The sequence below is a fragment of the Oryctolagus cuniculus genome, chromosome 12, assembly GCF_964237555.1.
Source record: "Oryctolagus cuniculus chromosome 12, mOryCun1.1, whole genome shotgun sequence".
NCBI classification, from domain to species: Eukaryota; Metazoa; Chordata; class Mammalia; order Lagomorpha; family Leporidae; genus Oryctolagus; species Oryctolagus cuniculus.
The window spans coordinates 2,370,016-2,385,060 of NC_091443.1; the positions used below are offsets into that span (position 1 = coordinate 2,370,016).

Genomic DNA, 15,045 nt, shown 5'->3' on the forward strand with positions numbered 1-15,045 from the left:
TGATGGCGAGGCTGGAGAAGTGTTTGCCCCGCAAGCCACGCCCGGCTCCGAGCACTTTGTGCGGGACCCAGCGAGTTCAGTACTGCCGCTGCGCTCGTTTTGCAGATGGGGAAACTGAGGCCCAGAAAGAGGCGTGCGTGGGGCAGAACTGAGACAGATCCACGCCCGCTGACTGGGCCCTCAGCCCCCTCCCCGAGTACAGGGTCTGGCAGCTGTGATCTCCCTCGTGCGCACTGTGGGTGTCATTGGGGGTGCGTGCCGGCATGCAGCCTCCTGAGACTTCTTCTCTTTCTCCTCTCTCTGCTCAGGGCAGGGTCTTCAGCAGCAGAGCGCACCTGGCCGCTCGTCAGGGAAAGCAGCCGGCCCGTTTCTGAGCAGCCTCCGGGCCGCCGGGGGCTCCCGACCAGACTTCCTGCAGCCTCGGGCGCCCAAGGCCACGTGGGTTGTCTGCCTGGACCTGCTTGAGGTGGCAGACGACAGGGAGCGAGCCGGAGTGACGGTCACCCCAGAAGTCGCATGCGTGTACTCCACGCTTCAAGCCCGCCATGGATGATAGGTACCGAAACAGCCCGAACCTCTACCACGGAGCGAGGGACGTAGCTGGCGAGGCGGCCAGGCAGTCCTGGAACCAAGGCATGGAGGGCTCCAGTTACCAGGACGGCTACGAGGGCTACTACCGTGGCAACGAATCGAACCCGGAAGAAGACGCGCAGAGTGACGTCACCGAGGGCCATGATGAGGACGACGAGATCTACGAGGGCGAGTACCAGGGCATCCCCCACCCGGACGACGCCAAGGCCAAGCAGGCCAAGATGGCGCCCGCCAGGGGGGACAGCCTCCGGGGCCGGGCGGACCTGCTGGCCGAGAGGATGGAAGACGAGGAGCAGCTGGCCCACCAGTACGAGACCATCATTGACGAGTGCGGCCACGGGCGCTTCCAGTGGACTCTCTTTTTCGTCTTGGGCTTGGCCCTCATGGCCGACGGGGTGGAGGTGTTTGTGGTGAGCTTTGCCCTGCCCAGCGCAGAGAAGGACATGTGTCTGTCCAGCGCGAAGAAGGGCATGCTGGGTAAGTGGAAGCTTCCGGCGATCATGCTCTGGGTGGCGTGGCCGTGGTCACTGACACGGAGAGGGGAGGGGAGGTAGAGATGCGTGGCACCTGCCACTGCTGGGCACCTTGCATTTCCTGCTAAGTGTTTCTGTCTCGGGAAATCGACCGGCCCAGGTTCTGAAGTCACGAAGCCTGGGTCCCTGCCTTCAGTCTCAGGTCACATCTCAATACTCCTGTCTGCTCGTAGTTTCTCGTTAAACCACCTTGGCTTCCAGAGGACAGCCACACTGGGGAGTGGCGGGCCTTCCTTTATGCACCTTGCCAGAGCCCAGCAGCCTCTGCCCTGGTTCCTCGGGTCAGTGTTAGTGGCCGAGGGACCCTGAGCCGGGGGCATGAGTGACACGGGAGCTCGTGCCGGCTGTGGGGACCCACGCTGGGAAGCACGGGCGGAGAGAGGAGCAGCACTCAGAGCCTGGCGTCAGGGGCGAGATGAGTGAGGGGGTGGCGCGGTGTGCAGCAGGTGCACCACGGGGGCGGGGCACGGCTCGTCCCGGTCACGAGGGCTCCTGAAACCTGCCCACTCTGCAAGTGCAGAGACCTTGCAGTGGGTTGGTCAGCAAGCACGCAGGTGTTGAGCGCTCGCTCTGGGTCGGGGGCTCCTCAAGGGGCTCCAGGGTCAGAATCTGTGGGTTCCTCGGTGTCTGTTCTTGTCTGTGGGTTCCTTGGTGTCTGTTCTTGTCTGTGCCCCAGAACCTGGGGACAGGAGAGCCCGGCCTCTCAGATCGACATGCAGCGGACAGCAGGGGGCTGTGCAGTCACTGTGAGACCCTGGGGGCTCCTCGGGGAGTTCCGGGCCCATTACTGGCTTCAGAGCAGGGACTGGCAAACACCTCCTCAGAGGCCCAGAGCAGAGGCCGCAGGCCCCACGGCCTCTCCCAGGGCCGCTCACCTCTGCTGCTGCGGCACGCGAGCAGCCGCAGACGGTGGAAGCCCTGGCCGTGCCTGTGTTCCTGTGAGTCAGCATGGTGACCCTGATGCAGCGTCGCTGGGATGTAAAATAAAGAAAACGCCTGCAGAGAGAGTTAGACATTGTCAGACTCGTGCTGACCAAGGGGCTGTTGGGAACATCAGAACCGCGTCCGTACGCCCTTTATGGAGCCAGAGTCAGTGGAGCGTACGCGACAGAACCGCTTGGGAAGCAAGGGTGTGGCTCCGAGTTCCCAAGCACCAGCTGCGTTTTCGTAAAGTTTAAAATATATGTGGTGAAAAATTCTGCCGGCTGCTTTTCACTTTGAATATCTATTTAAACAAACACTAGATTTCAGACAGGTTTTAACCAAACACAAATCCCCAAGAAAACAGCAAGGCACCTGCCCCGGGTCTGGGTGTTCCCTAGGCGTGCGTTTGTTTGTGGTGTCCCCACGAGCTGCGGGCGGCCGTGAGTGCACACCTGCCCGGCCGGTAATGACTGCACCCCTGCCAGCCCCCGGCGAATGCCGTGAGTTGTGCCAAGAGCCCACCGCTGTGCTGTTCTGCCTGCAGCATCTGCCCGGGAGCCCGCGGGGGGGGGGGGGGGCGGGGCAGGGGGTGTGCAGACTACCTGCACGGACACAGACTCCCAGTGCAGGTGGGACGCAGCGTCCCAGGCAGCAGTCTGTGTGAGGAGGGCCGTGGGCCACCTGAGGTCTCGGAGGCCGGATCTGGGAGCAACATGGGGTCAGGCCCACGGGGAAATGGATCCGCACAGTTCAAGCTGGGGCACCCCACACAGTGCCAGGCAGGCTGTGGCTCCAGCCTGTGGGCGTCCCGCTATGCTGCCCTGCCTCCCTATCCCGCGTGGTCTGTGGAAAGAGGTCCCACCGTGGCTCAGGCCTCTGCCCATGTCACCGGGTACCCGAGACGTCTCAGAACACAGACGGCTTCCCACGGAAAGTGAGCGTGGTGCAGCGCGCGGTGGGGCAGCAGGTGGTGTCCGTCATGGGCTAGGGGCTGGGGTGAGTTGTAACTGGGACTCAGTTTTCCATGTGTGGAGGGAGGAGGGGAGGACCCACGGAGGCTGGGCAGGGGGCAAAGCCAGGCCTCAGGGCCTCCAGGCAACCACTGGATCCATGCGGTGCCGGCTTCCTCTGCCGGTCCTCAGCAGGGCGGCTTCGGCAGTTACTGCACTTGGCTGGGCCTTGGCTTTCTCACCTGCGTGGCACAGAAGACCATGACATCTGACCCCGGGGGTTTGTGGGGACTGAGTGAGTTCAACGAGCTTGGCTAAACCAGTGCCTGCAGGTCACAGGTGCGGGGGTGGCCCAGTTACCATGACTCCTGGTTATGGTTATTGTGGTTACTAAGCCATGGCTCCTGCAGGTCACAGGAGCCGAGGATGGCCGTTACCGTGCCTGCCGGATGCGGCTGTGGTTACTAACCCATGGCTTGATGAGCAGGAGCCACCTGGGCTCAGAGCGGCTTCTGTCAGGTGGCGTTGCGCGTTTCCATTTCCCTCAAGGAAGTCGGCTGCTGTGGGCTGTGCGTGGGGCAGAGGCTGCCCGTCCCCAGCACTGGCCGTACGCTCGCTCCTGCTCCTGTCTCTCTGCTGTAAGAGAAGCGCTGTAGAGGGGACGCCCGTGGGCATGGCTCCTGGTTGGTGGTCCCCAGGAGAATTCAGTAAGAGAGCGCCGCACCCCCATACTCAGTTCTTGCCCTCTCTTTCCTTCGTGAATAGGAACAAATCAGTTCAGACAATTGCAGAAGTGTCCCTCGGCCAGGTGACGAAAGAAGCGGGTGACGCTGTGTGCCCCTCCACTGACCTTCCTGTTCCCAGCTGTTTCAGGGGACCCTCACCCCGAAGTCTCACTGGGGGAGGGAAAGAGACCACGGTGGGCAGCTGTTAGCACGCAGGCTCAGCCCTGCTCGGCCCCTGCAAGGCAAGGAGGGAACAGCACCCCGGGCCGTCCACCCTGCGCTGTCGCACACGAGGCAGACCAAGTCCCAGCACAGGCCGGGTCTTGTTGCAATGGCAGGGTGGCGTCCTGTCCACAGAAACACCAGACGGGGACAGCACAGCACGGTGGTGCAGTGCGACATTGTGCGTCCCCGCTTTCCCCGGGCAGGCGACCTGGCCTGCAGCTGCTCTCCTGTCTCCTGTCTGCGCGCGTGGGCTGATCTGAAGCCCTCCTTCTGGGCGCGCACGACGTTAGGTGGTTGATGAAGGCGCCCGCATGTCTTTCCATCTCCTTGCAGGCGCTACTTATGCATCGTCTGTATCAGTGTTTAAAAACATCAACCCGACGACAAGACTTTAAGGGGAGGACGTTCAGGGCTTCCCGGGACGATGACGCGGCCATCTGTCAAATGACTTCAGTGTGCTGGCGTCCCAGAGCCTCGTTTGTTTCAGCTGGGTGGGCACTCGATGTGGGTGACAAACTGAGGAGCTCCCAGGGACCCTCTGCCTGCATCTGACAGACGGACGCGGGACTTCTCCTGCAGTCCCGCAAGCCCTCCAGCCCCTGTGGCCGGGGGCTGTCACCCGCCTTCAGGTGTCCCAGGTTCTCCCGAAGCCTTTGGGATTCCTGGAAGGCTCAGTGCCCGGGGCTGTGTTTCATCAGTGTTTTTCTTGCCGTCTTTAGTGGGAAGATGCTGGCAGTCTGTGCTTCGGACAGAGGTGTCCACCCCAGCCGGGAGTCCTGGGCTCGGCGCCTGTGCCAGCTGTCCCGGGGACACGGCGGTGTCAGGCGGGAGGTTCAGCAGGCGGCCCGGGAGCTGAATTTCCATAGCAGCTCGGAGGCGGGCGTGCTGCTCTGCTGTCGAGAGAGTTCGTCCTCTAATTGTCCCGCTGAGAGTGCCAGCTGAGGCAGGGCAGGGCGCTTACCTGTGAGCCATTGGTTCTTACTTTCAGCTCTGAATTCAGAGTGTCAGCTCCTGGGGGGGGGGGGGCGGCCCTGTCTCCCGGCTCCGGCACAGGACGTGAGCTCAGTAGGCAGCGACGCCTGGGAGCACCACCATGCGTTCCTGTCTCTGTCCCTGTCCACCACCCGCCTGGATCTGCGTCTGCCACGTACCATCCGTCTACATCACCTCTGTCTGTACCTGCCACCTGTCTGCATCCGTGTAGCATCTGCCCGTCAGCCTCCGTATCTGTCAGTCATCGAACGCTGTGTTTGTCATCCCTCTGTATCATCTGTTCTGTGCTTCAGCTCTGCACCGTCTGTCGTCCGCGTCTGTCTGTGTGTCATCTCTCTCTACCTGCCTGCCTGTCAATCGAGAGCCGAGGGTCTGGCTCTTACCTCCAGGGTTGTTGGGAGTCGTAGTGAAATCGCTGGGGCTCGGGGCCTGTGTGCAGTCAGCGCTGCTCTAGCGAGCCCAGTGCCCTCAGGTGTGCGTCAGTGTGCATCAGGTGTACGTCAGGGCATGTGTCAGGGCATCAGGTGTGTGTCAGGGTGTCAGTCATGCATCAGTGAGCGTCAGGCATGTGTCACTGAGTCAGCATGCATCAGTGTGTCAGGTGTGTGTCAGTGTCATGTGTCAGTGTGCATCAGGTGTGCATGAGTGTATCACTGAGTCAGGTATGCGTCAGCGTGCGTCAGGGTGTCAGGCGTGTGTCAGTGCACGTCAGGTATATGTCAGGCGTGTGTCAATGTGTCAGGTGCACGTCAGGTGTGTGTCAGGTATATGTCAGTGCATCAGGTATGTGTCAGGCATGTGTCAGTGTGTCAGGTGCACGTCACCACGTGTCACGTGCGTGTCAGCACGGCCTGTCCCCTCTCTCGCTCGGCTTCTCTTGGCAGTCGGGCTTTGAAGACTTCAGGGAGTTTCCCTTCCCCTCCGCGGCTTTGCGCTCTCCTGGGAGGCCTTGCAGGAACAGGTGTTTGCCAGCCACAGCTTTCGTGGTCTGTGGGATCAGACGTGTCCTTTTTCACATTTGCTCCACGTTTCACACCGCGCCAGGAACGCAGACTCACGGTTCTCGCTCCTCTTGTTTGCAAAGTGACGTCTGGGCCGTGGAAATCCAGCAGGAACGGCCGGGAGCGGGGTGCCATGGTGGGGTTAGGCCCACTCTCTGGGCACCTCTCCGGGGCTCTCCTGGGGCCTGTCACAGTCGCAGTGGGCGTGCTCTGTTCACCTGCTGCTGCGCTTCAGACGGGCAAATGTGCACCTGTTAGAGCCCAACCCCACCCCGATTACTCTGCTCCCGAGCCTGGGGGCTGGGGGTACCCTGGAGCAGCTGGAAGGTGAGGCTGGGATGCAGGGGACTGTGTCGTGGTGCCTCGTGCCAGGCGGGTCAGCCACAGCAGGGGACTCCCCAGGATCTCTGGGAGGGCCTCTGGTGCTCTTGCCGACACGGCAGCTTCCTGAGGCTGGATTCCGTCATCTCGGAGCATCCGAGGTTCTTGTCCTGAGACGGGGGGGGGGGGGGGGCTTGCTGCCTTTGGGGTCTAGCCTCTGAAGCCAGGCAGTGCTGGTTCCTTGGCGGTTTGTGTGGCAGCTGCTGAGGCCTGCTGGGTATCCAGGAGTGCGCCGGGATCCCGGATTTCGCTGAGTGGTGTCTGTGCGGTGACATCAGCTGCTGGCTTTCTTCTGAGCCAGCCTTCAACCCGGCACTGTTGGCATTTAGAGTTGGACAGTTCCTTGTTCCCGGGCTGTCCTCCTGGGGCCATCCTTTGTCCCTTGGGGCGGGGGCATCGCTCCTGGCTGAGATCCAGTGGGTGGCTGTCAGCTCCAGCACTGGTCGGTGTGGCCCGAGGTGCTGCTAAAGACCCAGGCACTGCTGCCCAAGAGCCAGGGGGTCAGAGCCGTGAGGGCGGCACAGGCAGGTGCACGTGCATGCTGACGGCTCCCTGGCGAGTCCAGCGGGCGTGGGGTGGGAACCAGGCGTCCTCAGCGGACTCTGGGTCAGTGGCAGCGTTTGCGTCCCGTGCTGTGTGAGGGTAGGACCGTGCCTCCTGGGTTTGAGGTGGTGGTCAGGGTGTTTTCATTTTGCTTGTCCACTTGGCTCTGAAAATCACGCGCGGTGCTTCCCAGAGTCTCAGTGGGGTTCCCGCGCACTCTTCCCGGGTCTGCGGACAGCCCCGGGAGGTGGCAGAGCCGTGCCCTGTCCCTGTCTGCACAGTGAGGGACGCGCGCTCCGGGAGTCCTTGGCGATGCGTGATGCGTGCTGGACCCCGTCCTCGTGAGGTCGCCTGCCCTGCGCTCTGCCCAGCGCCTCCCGCCCGTGGTTAGCGGCTCCTTACTAGAGGGCGCACAGGCTGACGCCATGAAAGCCGGCCTTTCCCGCCGCCTGCTGCAACCTCCGACACTTTCCTCCCGATCTGAACAGCCGGCGGGCTGAGTTCTAGTCTGACAGCCTCCCTCCCTGCACCCAGAGAGCGCTGGGTGGTCCGTGTGGGACGTTCCTCTTCCTTCTAAAACCCCACAAACGGCGAGCGCGAGAAAGCGTGGGCTCCGACAGGCTAGAGGAAGGCGCCGGAAGTGGCGGGTGACCGACGCAGGGCTCGGGAGCGGTTGTCACGGCCTCGGCCCTCTTGCTGCCCCCTCCCTTGCTGCCCCTGCCGTCTGCCGCCTTGAGCAGCCCCTTGTGCAAAATGCCTCTCTCCGGTGAGACACGAGTGAGCAGGCGCTGGCCTCATCAGAGCGTGGAGTTCCGGGCAGCGTCCATGGTCCCAGCCAGTGGGGTCGGAAAGGCTGGGTGCTGATGACCCTGGGACGGTCAGGCTGTCCAGAGCGCTGGGCGGCCGCTCTGCACTGGGCTCTGTGAAGGTCCCAAGGCTCCATCTGTCGCCTGCAGAAACCAGGGTTGGAGGGGCACAGAGGACCCCCCCAGCCCCCCACCAGCACCAGGGTCTGAGGTGTGCAGGGCCTCCCTGGAGGTCACGGCCACACAGCCTAAGGGGCCCTCTGTGGACTGGCGGGGTTGAAATCCCGATTCGTGTGTCGTACCTGGCACGAGCTCCATGGGCTGAGTCCCGCCCTGAGAGGATTGGTTTGGTCTGCAGAGAGGGAGACCTGGAAGTCATGGGTGTGGCGGGGGAGGGGCGGCGGTCCTGGAGCTCGCCTGTCCCTTGCCATCTTTCCCCTGGCCTCGCCGTGTCCCTCTGCTCAGTCCCAGGAGGGAGAGGAGGGGGTGCAGGGTGCTAACCCAGGCATGTGTGACCACGTCATAGAACCATCTGACGCTGGGCACGAAAGGGGTACAGGGGAGCTCCTAGCCTGCCCTTTGCCCCCAGCACGAGGAATCTGAGCCCTGAGGGGGCCGCGATGGCCAAGGTCACTTGCTTTAGTCCAGGGCACTGTGTTGCTTTCTCTGCACACGTTGTTGGCCCCCCTGTCCTTAAGGACGGATGTGTGTGAGTTAGGGACCGTTTGTCTATGCTAGATCTCTGTTTAGGAGACCCCCGGTGTGTAGAGGCATCTGCCTGTGGCCCGTAAAGGTGGTTATTATTTAGAGAATTACTTTCAATTCTCAGAGCAGGTGATTCGATGGCTCACTGATGTCAGGGCAGGAGACTGGCTATCTCTGACCCTCTGCCTTTTCCTCATGGTCACAGGGTGGCTGCCATAGCTCTGTGCTCTGTGTCCCCCCAGCAGGAAGGAAGGGGAATGGTGGCCTGAACGTGCCCCTTCCTTGTGCCCCCTGCTGCCTTGGTGTGAAATGAGGCCCAGGAGCCCCTGGCTGATGTCCCCGTGCGCCTCACGGCTCCCGCTGGGTGAGTGGTGAGCGAGACGATTGGTTGAAGATGATCATCGCCCAGGGTGGGGTGGCCACGGGGGCAGTTTCTCTGAACACGCTTTAATGTCAGAGCCAAACGCAGTTACCTAACGAGGAAGGAGTGGGGATGGCTGATGGGAATGTGCCCAGCACAGCGAACCCTGCAGACGCGTCTCGAGGGCGGCGTCAGCCTCCACGCCTCGGGGTCCCCCCCCGACCTAAGTCCTCACCTCCCTGGATGCGGCGTGGGCGTCTGCAGGAGGGACGTGCTCCTCGCTCTGAGGTTCAGGGCCTTGAGGGCTCGCCCCGCCCGGCACGCAGAAGGACCCCGTGTGGGTGGGCTCGCCTGTGTGTGCCTGCACGGATGCATCGGCCCACGCTTTCTTCGCTGGCTCCTCGGCCAGCACCTTGTTCAGGCCGCACCTGCTCTGTGCTGAGCTCCTAGACCCCAGAGGACGCACTTCCTGTTTCGGAAGTTCCCGGGCTCCCCCATGTCTCGGCAGAGCTCCTGGCTGACTTAGCCGATGCGTCGATTCCGCGGGGAGTGAGGGTGGCCTCCCCGAGGGCTCTCCTGATTGAGCACCAAGGGAGACCTCGCTCGGGGATCCCCGTATGGGCGGGACCTTCGTCACCTTGCCCCTTTGTGCGTCTGTGAGCCCAGGGCCGAGTCAGAGTGTGGCCCCTCGAGGGGGTTGACTACAAGTGGAGCAGAGCTGATGGGAATTATCTGGCAGAATGGCGGGGGGGCGGCGCTCAGTTGGGCGGTGCTGGTTCCTACTGCTGTGCGTGTGTGCGAGCAGCCCCGTAGGTCTTCAGTGGCTGCTGGGAGCCCTCCCAGGCGAGGAGTGCGTGAAGTCCTACGCGCTCACGCAGAAGCGGCGGGAGGGGGCTCCTTTGTCTTGGTTCACTGCTAACTAGAGAAGCTCGCCCGTGTGGGTCTCCGCCTTCCCCTCACCAGGTGCAGGGGTGCAGCCTGATCCAGCCGCTCCGCCTCTCCCTGGCCCTGAGCAGGGGCGGTCTGCCTGCGTGGGGAGAAGAGCGTCTCAGGACCGCAGGGCGTCGGCCCCGCCCACCTCGTGGTTCCGTTCCTCAGTATCTGTTCTGGGCAGGTGGTGGGGAACTCACACAGGACCTGCGCACAGAGATGCCCCTGCTGATGGGGAGGGAGGGCAGGAGCCAGACACGACACGCCCAGTGCAGGGTGCTCCCCGCCACGCAGATCCCTCACACCCCTGTGCACATGCCGTTACTAACACGACTGCACACAGAAATGCCGGCGTGTGGTTGCACACGTGTACAACATGTATGGCGCACACATGGACACTAGCATGCACTTGTGCACACACAGTGACTAACAGTGCAGTGTACACACAGTTACTGATATGTGCACACAGTATACCGGCGTGTGGTTGCACACGTGTACAACATGTATGGTGCACACATGGACACTAGCATGCACTTGTGCACACAGTGACTAACAGTGCAGTGTACACACAGTTACTGATATGATGTGCACACAGAAATGCCAGCATGTGGTTGCACACGTGTACAACATGTATGGTGCACATATGGACACTAGCATGCACTTGTGTGCACATACAGTGACTAACAGTGCAGTGTACACACAGTTACTGATATGTGCACACAGTATACCAGCGTGTGGTTGCACATGTGTACAACATGTATGGTGCACATATGGACATGAGACATGTGACGCAGCTGTCTTCAAGTGCTGGTGTGATGGGTAACTTTTGTTTTGTGTTTTATGCATTTTTGGGTATTTTTCAGATTTTTCTGCAGTGAGTGTGCGTTTTTTAAATACGTGATTTGCTGAATGAACGCTCGTGGACGCCTGCTCTGTGTTGATCTCTGTGCCCTGTGTATAGGTGCTGGGGGGGTTCAGCTTGGCTAGAACGCGCGGCCGCCCCCTCCGGGAGCGCACAGTGGAGGAGCTGGGTGAATGTGGACAGACCCACGTGCGAGAGCACACGGGTGTGTGATGGCAGCGCAGGGATGGCGCCCCAGAGCGAGGGCGTGCCACGGAAGGGAGTGGCGGCCTGTCGGGGCGCAGGGCTGGGGCAGGCGGGCCGTCCCTCGACCAGCAGCAGCCCACAGGGCAGGCTTGCACAGCGAGTAGCGGCCGTTAGCCTAGACGTTACCAGCAGGACGTGCATGCGCCCCGCTGGGCCTGCTGATCAGCAGGAAGTCTGCACCGGGCCGGCTCGGTTTCCACGGAGGCACCGAGAGGCAGGCAGAGCCGCACGCAGCCTGCCGCTGTCGGTCGCCCGTTCCCTGGGTTTTCTTCCAGCTCCAACAGTCAGTTGTACGTTTCTGTAATCGTCTACGTCTAGTAGGGGACATTCGCCTAAATACAGCACGGAGCGTACGGAGTGGCTGCCTTACCTGTTTTGTGCTAAAGTGACTTTTGATAGCTACATTGCCCTTGGATTTTCTAGTTTATTGTCTCAATTTCTTCTGCCGAAAACAGATTTTACGTGAGTTCAATGGCCAGCCTGGGGCGGGTGTTATGACAGAGTTAAGTTACCGCTGCAACACCAGCGAATCAGACTGGAGTGCTGGTGTGAGAGCTGGCTGCTGCTTCAGCTCCAGCCCCCCATTACCGCACCTGGGAAGGCCGCCGACGGTGGCTCAAGTGCCCGGGCCCCTGCCATCCACGTGGGGTCCTGGCTCCGGGCTTCAGCCTGGCCCAGTCCTGGACATTGCGGCCGTCTGGGGAATGAACCAGCAGATCCCTGTTTCTCCCTCCCTCTGTCACTCTGCCTCTCCAGTAAGTAAACAAATCTTTAAAAAAGCAGCAGAGCCATTTCTTTCTGATTCTCTTCCTTGGTGGCTGGGCTCACTTTTCCTCCTCCCCTTCCCCGGCCTGAGGTGTTCAGGACGCCTTGGACACAGAGTGTCAGTGCTGGGAGCCCAGAGGCAGGGCCGGGAGACCAGAGGTGCAGCCGGGGGACCCTCAGTGAGCGCCTGGGTGAGCCCCCTCCTCCAGGGCACAGCTGGGGGGTCTGGGTGAGCCCCCACCTCCAGGGCACAGCTGGGGGGCCCTCAGTGAGTGTCTGGGGGAGCCCCCTCCTTAGCACAGCTGGGGGGTCTGAGTGAGCATCTGGGTGAGCCCCCACCTCCAGGGCACAGCTGGGGGGCCCTCAGTGAGCGTCTGGGTGAGCCCCCTCCTCCAGGGCACAGCTGGGGGGCCCTCAGTGAGTGTCTGGGGGAGCCCCCTCCTTAGCACAGCTGGGGGCCAGCAGGGAGTGCCTGGGTCAGTCCCCAGCCTCCTCCAGTGCACAGCTGCCTCCCGTGCCAGCTGTCGGGGGTGGAGCCAATCTGTCATTTCTGAGTCTGTTCATTTGCCTGGGGGTGGGGCTCAGTCAAGGGACAATCAGAAGACAGAAACCACTCCTTGTACACAGACATTAATATAAAATATTCTCTATAAAAACAAGATTTATTTATTTGAGAGGGAAAGGAGAGAGAGAGAGGGAGAGAGAGAGAGAGGTCCTCCTGCTCATTTGCTCCCCAAATGGCTGCAATGGCCGGGGCTGGGCCCGGCAGAAGCCAGGAGCCAGGAGCTCCCCTGGGTCCCGTGTGGGTGGCGGGGGCCCAAGGACTTGGGCCACGGCCTGCTGCCTTCCAGGGTTGGTTATGAGGCAGCTGCGTGGGAAGGGGAGGCGCAGGGCTCTAGGTGGTGCTCCCCTGGGATGCCTGCGCCACAGGCCGGGGCTCACCTGCCGTGCCGCGACACCATCCCCAGTGTCGACGTTCTTAACTGGGGAAGCGAATTCCTGAGGTTGCAAACGCAGGGAGCGGCTGCCACCCGAGGGCTTTGGAAGGCACAGGAACAGGCCGGAATAACTGCACCTTCCTGCTCCGAGAGGCGTCCCCTGGAGCTACAGCTCGGATGTTGGAGGAAGGGGCACTGGCTGGCCGGGACTGGCATCGACAGGGGCGTGGCGCACAGCGTGGCCTCCGCTGCTGCCGTGGGAGGGTGAAGATGTGCCGCTCTCCCGGAGCGTGCAGCACGGGCCCTCACTGCGCTCCCACCCCGGAGCCTCCCTCTGTGCCTGCTTTTGGCAGAGTTGTGGGGAGCAGCTGGCGGAGCCAGGGTCCAGAGCAGGAGTTTGCCAGAGTGGCTTGGTGGCGGGGCAGCAGCTGGATCACCAGTACAGTGCTTTCTGCCGCGACCACACCTGGAGGCGGAGAGGCCCGCGGTCAGGGCAGGCAACGCGTGTGGTCCTCAGAGGCTTAGCCAAACCTGTGTCTGGGTTTATGTTTCCAACCTGAGCAGCTGCTTCCTGGGAGGTCTGCAGGATGTCATCTTTCGTGGTTTGCGTTTTTTTAAATAAGCGAGAATGTGGCTTGGAGACACCAGGCTCAGCGGTCAGCTCACAAGAGGGCACTGCAAAGCCGTGCAGCCGGTGAGTGGCGGCTCTGGGAGCCCATCCCCGCCTGTGCAGGGGTCCACAGGGCGAAGGTGCGCTCTGCCTCCTCCTCTTCAAATCGTGGTCCCAGCACCGGCGGGACTCGCTGGGCCACCACGTGACTGTCACAAGCTCCCCGGTGCCGTGTGTGCGCAGTGAAGTTTGAGCAGTGCTGGAGATGGTTCGTCGAAGCCAGAGTGACGAGCTTTGACTGGGCGCCGGCATTTACTCCAGGTGGGCCGGGGGACGCGGATCTCCGCCCCTCCCCACCAGCTGGCTCCTCCCTTCCCTCCTCCCCCACACACGCAGGCAGACACGCACGTGTGCATCCATACAGGTGCACAGCGCTATCTGCCATCCGGCCTGTGTCCTCCCTCCAGCCTCAGGCCCTCACGGGCTACACCAGGAACTCTGGTCCATGACACGACTGCCTCCCGGCCCTGGCTGTGCTGTCCTCACTGCCTTGGTGCCCACCAGCCCCTGCCAGTCTCCCTCCGAAGGCTTCCCGCAGCGAGAGAGGAGCGTGCAGCCTGTGCTGTATCTCCGGGTGCTCGCGACGCCGGCCATGGACTTGTCTGGGGCACTTGTGCCTCATACGGTGGTAACCATGCATTTTGCTGTTTATCTCCTGGAGGGAAAGGAGCCGCTTCGTGGTCGCGAGCAGTCCTGGGGATGAACACGTGATGGATGAACTGTCTGCACTCACATGGAGCTAAGAGGTCTGGACCCGACCTCTAGTGAGCAGTGAGGCCCAAGTGGCCCTGTGGGACAGAGGGTTGAGTGCCGCCTGCAGCACTGGCATCCCGTGTGAGTGCTGGTTCCAATCCAGGCCGCTCCACTTCTGACCCAGCTCCCTGCTAGTGTGCCTGGAAAGGCAGTGGAAGGTGACCCAGGTGCTTGGCCCCTGCCACCCACGTGGGAGACTGGGTGGAGCTCCTAAACAGAGCACTGGCAAACTGAATTCGCAGCCTACACTGCCTTCACACAGGCTCGTGCCTGGGATACTGTAGCACAAATGCTTTCGTTACCTGACTGTGGGCCACGGGTCAGGCCGGGGGTCTAAGCGAGGCCGGCCCGCCTGTGCCAGCTCCAGCTGATCCGTGCTGGCACGGGAGCCCGAGTGTGAGCCTGGAGAAGCCGTGTTCCTGGAATCACGTTTGTGAAGACTTCCGGGTGGTTTGCCACGCGCATCTCGCCACGTTCCGCCTCGTGTCTGTGGCAGGCGGTTTCTAGGGTGGATGAGGAGGATCAACAGCTGTCGTCGCTAACCCCTGTCTTCTCTCTCCTCTCCCTCCCTCTCCTCCCCTCCGTGCAGGGCTGATAGTCTACCTGGGGATGATGGCCGGGGCCTTCGTGCTGGGGGGCCTGGCCGACAAGCTGGGCAGGAAGCGAGCCCTCAGCATGGCTCTGGCCGTCGGTGCCTCCTTTGCCTCCCTCTCCTCCTTCGTGCAGGGATACGGAGCCTTCCTCTTCTGCCGACTCCTCTCCGGCATCGGGTACGTGCGCCGGCTCGGCCCCCTGGCTGAGTGGTGTCCCCGGAACCCCTGGGGCGGAGACTTGGGTGGGCCTTGCAGATCCTGCGCTGAAGCTGGGCCTTGGGGGGGGGGGTTAGGGACAGGGTTGGGCGGCAGAGCTGTTTTTTTTTTTTTTTTTTTTTTTTGACAGGCAGAGTGGACAGTGAGAGAGAGAGAGACAGAGAGAAAGGTCTTCCTTTGCCGTTGGTTCACCCTTCAATGGCCGCCGCGGCCAGCGCGCTGCGGCCGGCGCACCGCGCTGATCCGATGGCAGGAGCCAGGAGCCAGGTGCTTTTCCTGGTCTCCCATGGGGTGCAGGGCCCAAGGACTTGGGCCATCCTCCACTGCACTCCCT

General features: G+C 62.0%; 1 protein-coding gene across 6 annotated transcripts in view; it reads left to right on the forward strand.

Moving 5' to 3' along the window:
* Window positions 1-15,045, forward strand: part of SV2B (synaptic vesicle glycoprotein 2B) — a 125,185-nt gene that overhangs the window by 74,108 nt on the left and 36,032 nt on the right. For all 6 annotated transcript variants that reach the window (XM_070053307.1, XM_051835197.2, XM_051835196.2 and 3 more), the window contains 2 exons: window positions 309-1,068; window positions 14,492-14,672. In XM_070053307.1, the coding sequence (XP_069909408.1) occupies window positions 546-1,068; window positions 14,492-14,672 (704 nt within the window). In that variant the 5' untranslated portion in view covers window positions 309-545. The remainder of the gene's footprint in view (window positions 1-308; window positions 1,069-14,491; window positions 14,673-15,045) is intronic.